General features: G+C 47.1%; 1 protein-coding gene across 1 annotated transcript in view; it reads left to right on the top strand.

The window, feature by feature from the left end:
• itga11b (integrin, alpha 11b) overlaps positions 1-13,445 on the top strand; it is a 28,297-nt gene that overhangs the window by 10,341 nt on the left and 4,511 nt on the right. The window contains exons 3-22 of the mRNA XM_069685971.1: positions 1,099-1,208; positions 1,626-1,717; positions 1,842-1,956; positions 2,076-2,203; positions 3,321-3,469; positions 3,563-3,707; positions 3,892-4,057; positions 4,148-4,218; positions 6,003-6,147; positions 6,366-6,514; positions 6,700-6,843; positions 6,994-7,197; positions 7,269-7,399; positions 7,616-7,788; positions 9,605-9,744; positions 9,844-9,954; positions 10,983-11,068; positions 11,152-11,356; positions 11,474-11,572; positions 13,057-13,133. Coding sequence (XP_069542072.1) covers positions 1,099-1,208; positions 1,626-1,717; positions 1,842-1,956; positions 2,076-2,203; positions 3,321-3,469; positions 3,563-3,707; positions 3,892-4,057; positions 4,148-4,218; positions 6,003-6,147; positions 6,366-6,514; positions 6,700-6,843; positions 6,994-7,197; positions 7,269-7,399; positions 7,616-7,788; positions 9,605-9,744; positions 9,844-9,954; positions 10,983-11,068; positions 11,152-11,356; positions 11,474-11,572; positions 13,057-13,133 — 2,640 coding nt within the window. The remainder of the gene's footprint in view (positions 1-1,098; positions 1,209-1,625; positions 1,718-1,841; positions 1,957-2,075; positions 2,204-3,320; positions 3,470-3,562; positions 3,708-3,891; positions 4,058-4,147; positions 4,219-6,002; positions 6,148-6,365; positions 6,515-6,699; positions 6,844-6,993; positions 7,198-7,268; positions 7,400-7,615; positions 7,789-9,604; positions 9,745-9,843; positions 9,955-10,982; positions 11,069-11,151; positions 11,357-11,473; positions 11,573-13,056; positions 13,134-13,445) is intronic.

Here is a 13,445-nt window from a genome sequence, read left to right on the forward strand (position 1 = left end):
ATCTCCTCACACCTGCAGAGTCTGACTGATCAACAAACACAACCAACGCTGAGACCAAACCGCTCGCATGGCTCACAGGTCGTAGTTTATTTGACATTACATACTCTAATATAAATACTCTGCTTGCCAGATAACTAAATGGCGTCAACATGAATTGCTAGTTTGAAGACCTCCAACACAGAAGAAGAAACAGAGATGCCTGTCAGCGTCCTGTCGACAGCAGAAGATGGAAACCAAAAACTCTCTCACTCTTTTCTTCATCTTGTTTCTCTTCATCACAGCTGAATAATCAGGTCTCTAACGGGCTGCTGAAAGGCATTATAGGAAATCAGTAATTCACTAACAAATGGCTCATTAAAGCAGGAGCAGGAGAGGGCAGGCTCCAGGTTTTACTGCACCTATGATGCAGTGATGTCAGAGGATGAGAGGCGGGCTGCAGGATGTGGACGCGCTCGGTTTGGGATGTGGTTAGTCAGCGCTGCTCTCCGCCTGTTTGATGTGGACGGGAGACAAATTAACAGATTGGAGGTTAGCGCTCTACTATGGCATCTCCTCTGGTATGTGACTCACAAGTCTTCCCAGAAGAGCCGCCGTGCAGCCACATGTGCTGCTGCTTACTCCGGTTTACTGTTACAACCTGCTCGCTGTGGGACTCTGCAGCAGCAGCAGCATCTGTGTTTGAAACATACGTGACCTCTGGGTGCAGGAGGGCAAAGTTACATATCACCAAAGTACAGATGTATGTTACAGTTAGAGCTTTTCTGTCAGCTGATCACTGCCCCAGTTTAACGCAGACCGCTGGAGCGTCAGACTTTGTTTTCATGAAATGTTGTTTTTTGTGTTTAATGTAAAGTTTAGAAATCTGACCTCAGAGGTGTGCGAGCATTTTCAGCCACAGTTGTTTTTGCTGCTGCAGAATATATTCACACACTGAGAGTAACAACAGTTAAACTACATTTCCTCTTAATTCACCATCTGGCTGGTTTGTCTGAGTCCCAGCAGGGTGAAAACAGGTGACCTTTTGTTGCTTCCTGTGTTGTCTCATCTCAGGTGTGTGTGTGTGTGTGTGTGTGTGTGTGTGTGTGTGTGTGCTTCCAGGCTGCTGGTTGGAGCTCCCTTTGAATCCACAGGGAAGCAGCAGACCGGGGATGTGTACAGATGTCCGCTGGACACCAGGAACTCTGCAAACTGCTCCCGCCTCCACCTGGGTGAGCATCACGGCAGACACACTGCATGACGTGCTCAGAGTCTCAGCAGGTGTTTGTGCTGCTGCGGCTCAGACTCTGTTTGAACACCGACGCTGCGTTTGATGCTGATCTCTGTGACCTGCGGTGTAAATGATACTCAGATCCTTTAATTAAGTCCATGTAGTAAAACCACCATGTTAGTGATTTCTGTAACGTGTAAATGTTCTGCATTCACTTGAGTAAACACACACTTGTTGAACTTGTCCTTCCAGCGTGTGAAATCATCCTGAAGGTCTTAAAAGATGTTTTTTAATCCACTAGATAATAATAATAATAATTTAACTTATAAGCTTGTTAAAGATCAGAAAGTGGTGCAATAAGGAAGTAAAAGAATAACAAGACGTGTTTAGACGTGAACTGTGACACATTTTAAATCAGGGAAAGTTTCTCTGGACAACGTGTCGGAGAGGAAAGAGAAGATGCGCCTGGGAATGACGCTGACGTCCAACCCGAAAGACGGCAGCTTTGTGGTGAGTCACATGACATGAAACTCGCTTCACTTCAGAAGGTTCATGAACGTACAAACTGTAGCACTCTGTGTTTGATAAAGCATGTCACTGTTTGTTTTCTGTCTGTGTGCGGTCGCGTCCTCAGACCTGTGGCCCGCTCTGGTCCCATGAATGTGGAAGTTCTCTGTACAGCACAGGGATCTGCTCCAGAGTCAGCCGGAACTTCAGACTGTCCCACACCATCGCACCCGCCCTGCAGAGTAACACATCCATTCATCCGTTCATTCATTCATTCATCTGTCCATCTGTTCTAGATCCATCCATGCACACATCCATCCATCCACCTGTCCTGTACAAACAGTTATTTTCTATCTTTCAGGGTGTGAGACGTTCATGGACATCGTGATCGTTCTGGATGGTTCTAACTCCATCTACCCGTGGTACGAGGTCCGGGACTTCCTCATCAACATCCTGCAAAAGTTCTACATCGGCCCAGGTCAGACGCAGGTCGGTTCAGCACAGAAACTTACCAAGATCTGGTCCAGGAGTCAATATTGCATAAATAAAACCCCTCACAGTAAATCCTTGTGGGAAGAAGAGAATTATTCGATCAGACAACCTGTAATTTTGGTGTCCAGTCTCCGTCTGAATGCTGCGTCAGAGGTTTAACCACTCGAACATGTATTATCGGGAATACTTGAAATTCTTTGGCGAGATGCTGAAAAAATGTGAAGATATTGAATATGACCACAAACTCTCTCCTCCTGGCAGCGTCAGCCTGAAGCATGTTGGTCGCTGGTAGAACGTGACTCACATTTCTCCACAGTTTACGTGAAACCAGGGCAGGCACTGCCAACGAGGACAAAGGTTACAGCCTTTGTAGTTTCACGTCCTTTTCCATTTACAGCAGCTGACCTCTTGACCTCGTTAAATCAGGACCTGGCATGCCATGTTTCCCTCACTATGATCTTTTGTTTCACTTAAGGACACTAACGGTCTGCTTCAAATTATCCTGCTGGAAAAACATGGCTGTTGTTCTGAGAGGGCGGCAACACCTTTGTCGCTCATGTTGGGAACAATTGTTTCCAGCAGGTCGGCTGAGCATATTTGATTATTGGCATGAACACATGTAAATATATGTTCAGTATAAAGTATGAAAAAATAACTTGTTGCTGACCGACTGACTGATAATGCCATCCTTGGAGCCATGCCGCTTTCTAGGCTACAAATGTAGAAAACGTTGAGCATTTTATCTTTAATATCAGACCTCAATAATTCATTGAAAGGCTTTCGGAGTCTCTGGAGGCAGCAGGTCTCTAAACACACCCTTTCGTCGGAGGTTTCTTCAACCTTAAACGTTGCAGTAAAATTGATCTTCAGTCTTTTGCAACTAAAAGTGGAAAATCTGCAAAAGTATTTGAAGAAGCTGGAGATGTCTTTAATGGAAGCTTGGGTTAAACCATCTTGATAGGTGGGGTGAATGATAAAACGGTCTTCCTAAAGTTGGAGCCGTTGTAGGCTTCAGCTGGATGAGCACCAGCTCCATGTTGCAGCAGTTGCGTGGTGGTGCATTCAGATGCAGCACGTCACGATTGGACTGAGCTTTGGTATATTTTGGCTTCAGGTGGGCGTCATTCAGTACGGCACAACAGTGGTCCACGAGTTCAGTCTGGGTGAGTATCAGACGGTGGAGGACGTGGTGGAGGCCGCCAGGAGCATCGACCAGCGGGGCGGCGAGGAGACGAGGACGGCGCTGGGCATCAACGTGGCGCGGTACGACACAAGTTTATATCCCTCATGACTATTTAACCTCGCAGGCTAACGGACCAGGTGAACTCACACACGTTCCTCTTTCTTGTTGTTAAGGTCGCAGGCGTTCAAGCGTGGAGGCCGGCCAGGTGCTCAGAAGGTGATGATTGTGATCACAGACGGAGAATCTCACGACAGTCCGCAGCTGCTGCAGGCCGTCGCCGACAGCGAGAAGGACAACATCACCATGTACGCCATCGCTGTGAGTCTGTCCCTCTTTACCTTCAACCCCAAATAAACTGCAGACCCGGTCTGACTTCCTGTCTGGTCCTGATTCAGTTGAGTGTTCCTGAAAGCTCATTGTTAACCTGCAGCCTAAAACTTACTTCCTGCTTCCTTCTTTGTTTCTTCCTCTGTCCTGACTGTTTCCTCTGCGTCTCATTCAGGTTTTAGGTTACTACAACCGTCGGGGAATCAACCCTGAAGCCTTTCTGAAGGAAATCAAGTTCATCGCCAGCGACCCGGATGAGAAGCACTTCTTCAATGTGACAGACGAGTCAGCGCTGAAGGACATCGTGGACGCGCTGGGAGAGAGAATCTTCTCTCTGGAAGGTAAACAGACTAAATGTTTGTCTGAAGCTGCGTTCAGGGACTGCTTCAGTTATCAGGTTTTCATGGCTTTGGCTGGTTTCTGTTTTGCAGGAACCAACAGTCAGGGTCGAGGCTTCGGTCTGCAGATGGCTCAGGCGGGTTTCTCCTCACATTTAGTCAAAGTGAGTAGCTCAGGTTTGCTTTCATCTCATCGTACAGAGTGTTGCTGTTTATAAGCCTTGAATCTGAATTTAGCATTAAGAAGTTTAAATCAAAGGGAAGTAGTTTGCTTGCACAGCAGATTACAAACACAGTCAATGCACATTTGCAAAAACACAAGACAATGGGCGACAGGAACAGCACAAACGTAGTTCTCTCAGCATCCTGATGTAGTTCTCTCAGCATCCTGATGTAGTTCTCTCAGCATCCTGATGTAGTTCTCTCAGCATCCTCTCAGCCTGTTTATTGTCATTAAATCTCAGTAACGTCTGTTTGTTGTGGCTTCATAGCGCTGTAGTGAGACAGATCTCAGCCCACGTGTGACTCGCTAGATACAGTGAAACTGCCACTCAGCGGAGACAGATGAAACAGAATGCCGGTAGTTGGTGTCCATCAGAGAAATCCTGGTACTGATCCGAGCTAACAGCTCATCACACTGGGCACTGGTCAGCCTCAAGGAGCTGGAAGCAGCAGGAGAGTTCATCAGACACAGCTCAGGAGGAGGAGGGAGGTTAACCAGCTGAGTGCTCCTTTGGTTGATGTTATAAATCGCAGAAGGAGCAGAACTGCTGGGCTGTGTTTAACCATGCAAAGTAACACAAATGATTCTGCTGTCAAACTTGTGCTGAGGTGAAAACTGACTTTGCTTTCTGTCTGAACTCCGCCTGAGAGATCCATAATGGTCCATAATTATTGATTGTTAATTATCGATCGAGCTCTGGATGTGTACTGGATTATTCAACATGTTATTTTACAAAGAGCCGTCCACACTGGGTAAGAAATACTTCTGCTGTCTGCTGGATAAGGTCCTGATCGTCTCTTAAATATGGAACAATCTGAGACGTGACAGGTGATCAATCAGCAGCAGACAGGAGCTGACATCTGAAAGGTTCTGATTCAGAAACAAAGTCCACAAAAGAAGAAACTCTCAAACACTGGTATCAATATCGTTCTCCAGCATTGGTTTGGTTTTGCTTCGACACATTCCTGCTGCAGGATGAGAAGCTTCTAGAAATATCTCTGTTGTTTTTCATCCAGGGAAAATATCACATTCGACTGACTCCCAACGTCAGGGAGTGAAAATGTTGTCGTGGAAACAGCGTGTGTAACACAGAGCAGATGGTTTTCCTGAACGTAAAGCTGCCAAGAGAACACTCTCTCTCTCTCACACACACACACACACACACACACACACACACACACACAAATATGTAAAGTGTTTCCTGCTCCTCAGGCTCAGGTTTAAAAGGTAAGAATATGAAATCAGGTGGAAGTCAGACTGATGTGGAAAACAGACGACACAGTCTCAGCTCTGAGCGAGTCGTCCTCTCCCTCCTGCGACGGTTACACAAGCAGCGTTCTGACAGTGAACCTGCAGACCCAGAGTCAGTGCTCGAGCAGATCCAGCAGGCGGGGCGCTCTGTGGCGCCGCTGTCGCCAAAGATTTGGTCATTCGCTGTCCTCGACTCGATCGCCCCAAGAGACTGTGACTCAAAGCTTTAATAACCTTCATAAATAGACTTTACGGCCGAGTTCATGTGAGCGTGTTGTTGTGAGTTAAAGGACGACACTGAAGCTAATGAAGGCTGGGACGAGTTCTTCAACATAATGCTCACAGCAACGTTTATACGGCTCCCTCCTCCACCAGCCTCAATGTCAGGCTGTAAACAGAGACTAGAGGTCTAAACATGGCCCGTCACGTTTGTTGTATTACAGTGATCTCCATTAACTCTAAGTGTTCCCTCAGGATGGCGTTCTGCTCGGGGCGGTCGGTGCCTACGACTGGAACGGTGCCGTGCTGAAAGAGACCAAACACGGGAAGGTCGTCCCGCCGAAATCCTCCTACAAGGACGAGTTTCCAGAGGAGCTGAAGAACCACGGAGCTTACCTGGGTAAAGACACCTGCAATAATAAAACCTGTAACAGTCGTCGTATATCCAGTCAGTCGTTTCCCTTTCGGTCGTCTTTTGCAGACCACAGATGTTCTCCACAGGTTCGGGACAGCTAGTGGCCAAACGTGTTTCAGCAGAGATCAGCATCTTTTGGCCGCGGCCTGAGAAAGAGAACAAAGGAACACAACAATAACGATGTGTGTGTTTTCTGCTTTCAGGATACTCGGTCGGTTCACTCATCTCGTCTCGCGGCTCTCAGCTCTACGTTGCCGGAGCTCCGAGGTTCAACCACACCGGGAAGGTCATCGTCTTCACCCTGAAGAACACTGGGAACCTGACCATCCTGCACGCGCTGCTGGGAGAGCAGGTAACACACACACACACACACACACACACACACACACATGAAGTCACATGTCACATTTTAATGTATTTAATAATGTGTGACATATGGCTGACTCCATGAGGATCCAACTGTAACTGTCTCAGTGAAGCCAGGACCAACCAGAGGTCTGACCAGACTGTGTAGTTTTATTTTACCTTCTGTTCCAGATCGGGTCGTACTTCGGCAGTGAGCTGATATCGATGGACGTGGACGAAGACGGACTAACAGACGTCCTCCTGGTGGCAGCACCCATGTTCTACAGCCAGGGCTGGGAGACAGGGAAGGTGTACATCTACACTGTTACACCACAGGTACGCACACACGGACACACAGGCATGAGCTGCTGCAGTAGTCCCAAAAGCTTGTGTAGCTGCTCAGAACCTCCGGAGACTTCACTCTTAAGTCTGTTTGTTCCTGCAGAGCAACAAATGTAACAGGCCGGTTTCATGTTCTCTCTGCAGACGTCCTTCATCCTGCAGGGGGCGCTGCAGGTGTCCAACCACTCTCAGAACTCCAGGCTTGGTTCAGCGTTGGCTGAGATACCCGACATGAACGGGGATGGGTTCAGGGAGCTGGTGGTGGGAGCCCCGCTGGAGGACGACCACCAGGGGGCGGTCTATGTCTTTTATGGTCAGGACAAAACGATCCAACGCCACTACAGACAGGTAAGTGACGCTCATGAGGTGAGCAGGAGGAGAGTAAAGAAAACAAATGGTCCTGATGTTTCTCTCTGCAGCGTCTGTCTGCAGCCGCGTTCTCTGCTGGGCTGCAGTATTTCGGTCAAAATCTTCACGGCGTTTTGGATGTCAATGGAGACGGGCTCGTTGACCTCGCTGTGGGAGCACGTGGAGCTGCTGTCATCATCTGGTCAGACCATCACACACACACACACACACAACACTTTGTTTATTTACTCGTGCTTGTCGTTGTCTTGAGATGGAGATGTTGGTATCTCCACATGTTGGAGATCTTCTTACATCCTGTTCCCATCACGATGAATGCTCTGACTTTGGTGCTAAATTGCTCAAATATGATGGTTTACCACAAACATGGCCCTGATGGTAGCGTACTCCCTCCCTCTAGGTCTCGCGGTGTGGTGCGGATTCAGGCCAAGCTGACCTTTGAACCTGAGAAGGTTAACATTTTTAACAAAGACTGTTGGCGAGGAGGGAAGGAGGTCACCTGCATGTCTGTCATCGTGTGCCTGAGTCTGGACTCCAGGACAAAGACCAGCACAAAGGCCGGGCCGGATGTTGGTGGGTAACGCACCCGTTTCTGGATGGAGATGAGATTTTATCATCACAGTAACAACAGATTCAACCAATGCAGAGAGAGATGAGACAGAAGCTTGTTAGACACCTGCAACTCAGGTAGTGATTAACAAACAGCCCAAACAAAGTAACCGATCAGGCAGCAGTAGATCAGCAACTCCCGTGTTGTGCAAGTGAAAATGACTGTTTTATGAATGGAGTCTGGTGCAAAGAGCTGCATCTCTGCAGGGATCCTCCTGTAATGTTGTCGGACAGCCGTCTCAGGGCTGCCGGCTGAAGCAGCCCCAAAACTTTTTGTACCAATTAGTTGAAAAGGATTCAACTGAAAACACACCGGACTGCCCCTTTAAACCGCAGCGGCTCAGGAGCAGGTTGTGGTTTTATTGTCATGCAGTGAAAGCTGACCCTTCTCTGCCCCGTCTTCCCTCTGTGTGGACGTTTGTGACGAGAGCATCAGAGTCGCCCTGATGTTTGATTTTGTGGACAGGCTTGTGGCGGTCTTTCCTCGCAGGTCTGTTCCTCAGTGAAGCTGTTGTCGTGTCTCTCTAATTGGCCGCAGATGTGCGGGCCGGCTGCATGGAAACCTCAGTAACATGCTCACTCCAGCCAGCCCCCTTAAAAGTGTGTCACTCCTCCTCCTGCCATCACTTCATACCTTCATACCTTCCTCTCCTCATTCTCTCCATCAGCTCCTCATCTTCCCCTCCATCATCTGGAGCACATTAGACACACATTCAGGCACATACACGGAGAGAGATGCATGTACACACGCCAACACGCCACATGGCATCAAACAGACACGCGTCAGTGGACAGATAGAGGACGGCAGCCATGGTCGATGCAATCTGAACCTTCTTTTGATATTTGCTCAAGTTTATTTGGAGTGCAGACGTGGCGTTTCTCACATGAACTGTGTCCGACTGAAGCAGCTTACCTCAGCTCTCTGTGCGCTCATAAATCAAAACCTAACTTCAGTTGTTAAACAGATGAGCTCGGGCTCTGCAGCGACGGCATCCAACAGCTAATTATGAAGCAGGAAATGCATCACAGAATTAATCAGTAACAAAGAAGAAGGTGGAGTTATTACCCACATGTGCTCACTCGCAGACGTCACTTATATATTTAGTTTCAGCATCACTTCACAGTTTCCGTCTGTAAAAGGACTTTAGAGCTGTTGGTGAACTGCTGCCTTCAATGATTATTTCTGAGGGTGTTGTGTGTCAGACACAGACCGTGTTGAATCCAAATTTGCATTTAAAAGTCAAACAATAAAACAAACTGACAAACTGACCAATCGAGGCAGCTTTAGTGCAGCAGCTCCTCCTGTGTCCTGTGAGGTAAAATCACTGTTTTTATGAATGGAGTCTGGTGTGTTTGCAGAGAGCGATGTAAAATAACAATCATCTTCCTCTGTAACAAAAAGGTCTATCTCTGTAGGGATCCTTTCTGTCATGTTGTCACACACTTAGAATAACAATCTGAGTTTGGTGTTAGCGTTTCTGGTGTTTGGTTACGTCACCTTGTCCCGTCCTCTTACAGTCACATAACAATAGTCCATGGAAACACTGATTCACGTTTTATTTGGCCAACTTTTCATAAAATCCATTAAAACTTACAGATTTGGAAACAAGACAAGTTCTGTTTGCACTCACGAGCACGCCAGGTGACATCACTGTGTTTCATATCATCTGAAAGTCCCATAAAGTCGGTTCTCTGTGTGTTAACAATGTTGTTGTGCTGCATATGAGCTGGATGAGACTGGCTGGCCTCTTTAACGCCTCACTCTCCTCCTCTGTCCCAGCCGTGTGGTACAGCCTGGTGTTGGATGAGAGGCGTTTTCCTCCTCGAGCTGTTCTGGACCAATCAGCTCGACAGCAGCCCAGGAGTCTGTCTCTGCAGGCGGGAGCTCAGAGCTGCCAGCGCCTGGGCTTCTCCATCCAGGTCAGAATCCCACACACACACACACACACACACACACAGAGTTCTACTGAGGGTGAATCCAAACACACAAACGTCGCTCACTCTATGGTTTCTCTGAAGGAGACGGCAGATTATGGTCGTCCCATCGCAGTTGTCCTGGAGACGGGTTTGCAGAGCCCAGACGAGGGGCCCGTGTTGGATCCTGACTGGCCGAGCATCCTGAGGGCTGAAGTAAGAGTTTGTTAAAGGCTGTATAAATTATTGACCTTGATGTCACACTAATTGGTTTGATTTCCTTTTTGAAGCCTTGAGTTTGGCATGTTGTCTGTTGCCATGTTGGTTTCCTGGCAGTGACCATAATGGATGAGCAAACGACAAGTTATCAAAGCTGTGAAGTCTACACCTGAGGATAATAAGCTAGCAAATGCGCTAGTTAACTGTAGTTCTTCTCACAAAATGAGATTCTATTTGTGGTGCTAGTGGACCAAAGTTATTAATTTATCAGACAAAACAACCTTAGAAAGTTTACTGGACATAGCAGAGTGGTTGCTCGCTTGTGGCGGGTCAACTTTGAAGAACCGTCTTCTCTGCGGAGTAAAGACAGCAACAATCCTGACTCCCTGCACGGCCACTACGAGTAAATCAATGTATGAAAGAGCTAACAGGCAGGTACGGTGAGCACAGACACAGATAGCTGCTAATCAGTGCTAACATATGAATAAAATACTGAGTGTAGAAACAGTGTGTGAGACGTGTTGGACGGTCTGTTCGTCCAATAAAGCGCACACACAGATTATCTGTCTGATGTTTACATGAACAAATCTCCAAAAGGCTCCAACAGCACAAACACGGCCCAGAGGTTACGTTCAGTGACTGAGTTAGCTGAGGGGACACCTAGCAGACAGCTAGCAGCTCCCAGCTGTCACTCAAAGAGGCCACGCCCCTAATGCTGCATCACTTTAAGCCTTAATATAATGTAAACAGATGAGCTGTATAAAGATTCTCCCCGTACAGTTGTCATGAAGAGAGAAATGAGCTATAGAGACCCAAACTGTTTTTTGTACCAGGCTGTAAACATGTTTATTTCTGCTGTAAAGTTTAACATGGGGCTCTATGGGGACTGACTCACTGCTGGAGACAGCCTCAAGTGGACACCAGAGGAACTGCAGGGTTTGGCTCCAGTCATCATGTGCATCTTTGGCTCTGACTGCGTTGACGTTGCCTCATCATTAATAAATGAAACTTGTTTCTTGCCGTAGCTTCGGTTCTGGAACGGCTGTGAGCAGGAAGAGACCTGCGTGCCCGACCTCATCCTCCACAGTCACACCGACCTCATGGATGTTCAGTGAGTCTCCATTAACACACATATACAGTATATAAACATGATGATGTCCCAAGCAGGTAACTGTCTCTGTGTTTCATCTGAAGGCAGTTCTGCAGCTCCAGGGAGCGGGCCACCTGGTCACTCTGCAGCCACCAGGGGGCGACACAGGACTCGGCGTATGTGGTGGAGACCGGGCGGAGGAGGGTGGTGGTGTTTGCTCGACTGGAGAATCAGGGAGAGAATGCCTATGGAGCATCCATCCAAATCTCCACCTCCTCCAACCTCATCTTCTCCAGCCTCATAGTTAAGGTGTGATAGTGACAGAGCTCATCAGTGGAGCAGAGAGCGTCGGAGCAGCAACATTCTCCTGATATGATGTGGGAGATGACCCGATACATTACTCAGTGGGCTCTTCTTTCCCCACAGGACCAATCAGACATTCAGATTGAGTGTTCCCCCGAGGACAGACTGGCCACTCAGAGAAGATGTAACATCATTGCTCCGTTCATGAAGTCCTTGTCCCAGGTATGTGCTGCAAATACACAAGGACACCTGTTTGCAAGCATTGAGAGGCGTTTTTCCATCGCCATCTTGGTTTGTGGGAGCCAGAGGAGAGGGGATGCATATTGCTCCACCTCTATACGATACATCTGGAACACACAGACATGAATTTGATTGGACTTGACTTGAACGAGAGCTCTCCGTGGTACGAACAGACGTTGGATCTAGCTCCTTGAGCTAGTCCGGTCACATGTTTCATTGCTCTGATTGGTCGAAGCATCCAGAGGCATCTAGATCTGCACCCACTGATAACCCCCCTAACTAACAGTCATGTCAGCTAGAACGTGTTTGCATGCTCGCTTCACGTGTTGTGCTTTAGCTGTGAGTAGCTCATATGTTGGATTTCCTTGAAACTGAAACATAGCAGCACAACATTAAATCAGCATTTCCTCAGTGTGATGTCAGAGGAAGCATTCTAACACGCTGCAGACGCTTGATCATAAGAACAATTTCATAATATTATTTAATGAAACTAAAGACAAACAAACAAACTTCACTTACATATGGTTAAAGAGAAATGCAGACAGCTAGTAAAGCAGGTGTTATTACCTTACAGCTGTTATACAGTCAGAGTAATGATAGTGATTTACCGGAGCAGGAATATGCTCCGACTGACAGCCAACAACTTAATCCTTCATTAGCCTAATGGCCGTCCTGTAAACACGATGGCGGCCCCGCCCGTCACTGTAAGGCCCCCGAGGGTCCCCGTCACAGATGCCTGTCTGAATGAAGTCCAGTTTATTGGTCCAGACTGTGGAGCAGATTGTTGTTGGCTTCCTTTTAACAAGGTGAGACAGAGCCGGAGGGGAACACAGCTTCAGTCTGCTCACAGTTTTACATGTTGGGACGATGGACTGATGAGACCTGATCGTAATGATGCCAATAAACAGTAATATGTTTACAGAGCCTTTACCACAGTGAGGCACAAATACCTAAAAACTCCTGTTTCCTGGACTTTCAAAATAAGACACGCAAACAGTTATTTCTGTAATGGATTCATCTGCAGATTGTTTTTACTATTAATCAACAAAGTTGGGAAAAAAGCTCTTTACAATCTCCCAGAGCCCTAAGTGACTTCTTCATCTTTTTTTAAAATGTCACTCCAACTGTTTAAAACACAAGAATGACCAAGTAAAACATCTAACCTGTTGAATCAAGGTAAACACAGTCTGCGGCTGCCAGCCGGGCCACCGGACAGGACTTCCTCCTGGTGGTCACATATTTTAATTAACTGCTGGAGTAGTTTTACAAAGGACGAAGACTACACAGGTGTTGTTATTTTTTATCAAACGTTCCCTAGTTTGATTTAAAAACATAAAGTATATTCTACAAACTTTTCATGTGGAAAAATCTTATTTGTAAAGTAAAAAGTAGAAACAAAGTACAATACTTGTGTTAAAGCACAAAGATGAAGAGAAGTACCTGAAAGCGGCTCTCTTCCTGTCCAGGTTTCTTTCCATCTGGAGTTTGAGTTCAGCCGTTCTGTCTTCCTGGATCACTTACGGGTCATCATGGCGACCAGCAGGTGAGACACCTGATTCAATTCTCATTGTTTGAAATTGTTTTATTGAGTAGTGCTGAAACAGGATGTTGGGAGGGTGTATACAGGAAGGGTTAGGTTACTGAGTAACCTTGTGGGGACACACATCCGTTCCTGATTCAGGTTCATGTGAGGACCATGTGACTGGATGAAGTTTAGGGTTCCTTTCAACAGTAGAAGTATAAAGGTGTCTCCACATGTACTCACAAATCACATTGTGGAGACATTTTTTCACACAGTTGCCATTTGGGGACACACACCAGTTCTTGATTTTGGTTCATGTGAGGACTCTGTGAT

The sequence above is a fragment of the Semicossyphus pulcher genome, unplaced genomic scaffold (assembly GCF_022749685.1).
Source record: "Semicossyphus pulcher isolate SPU_LCO1_2020_fin unplaced genomic scaffold, fSemPul1.0.p SCAF_8, whole genome shotgun sequence".
Lineage (NCBI taxonomy): Eukaryota > Metazoa > Chordata > Actinopteri > Labriformes > Labridae > Semicossyphus > Semicossyphus pulcher.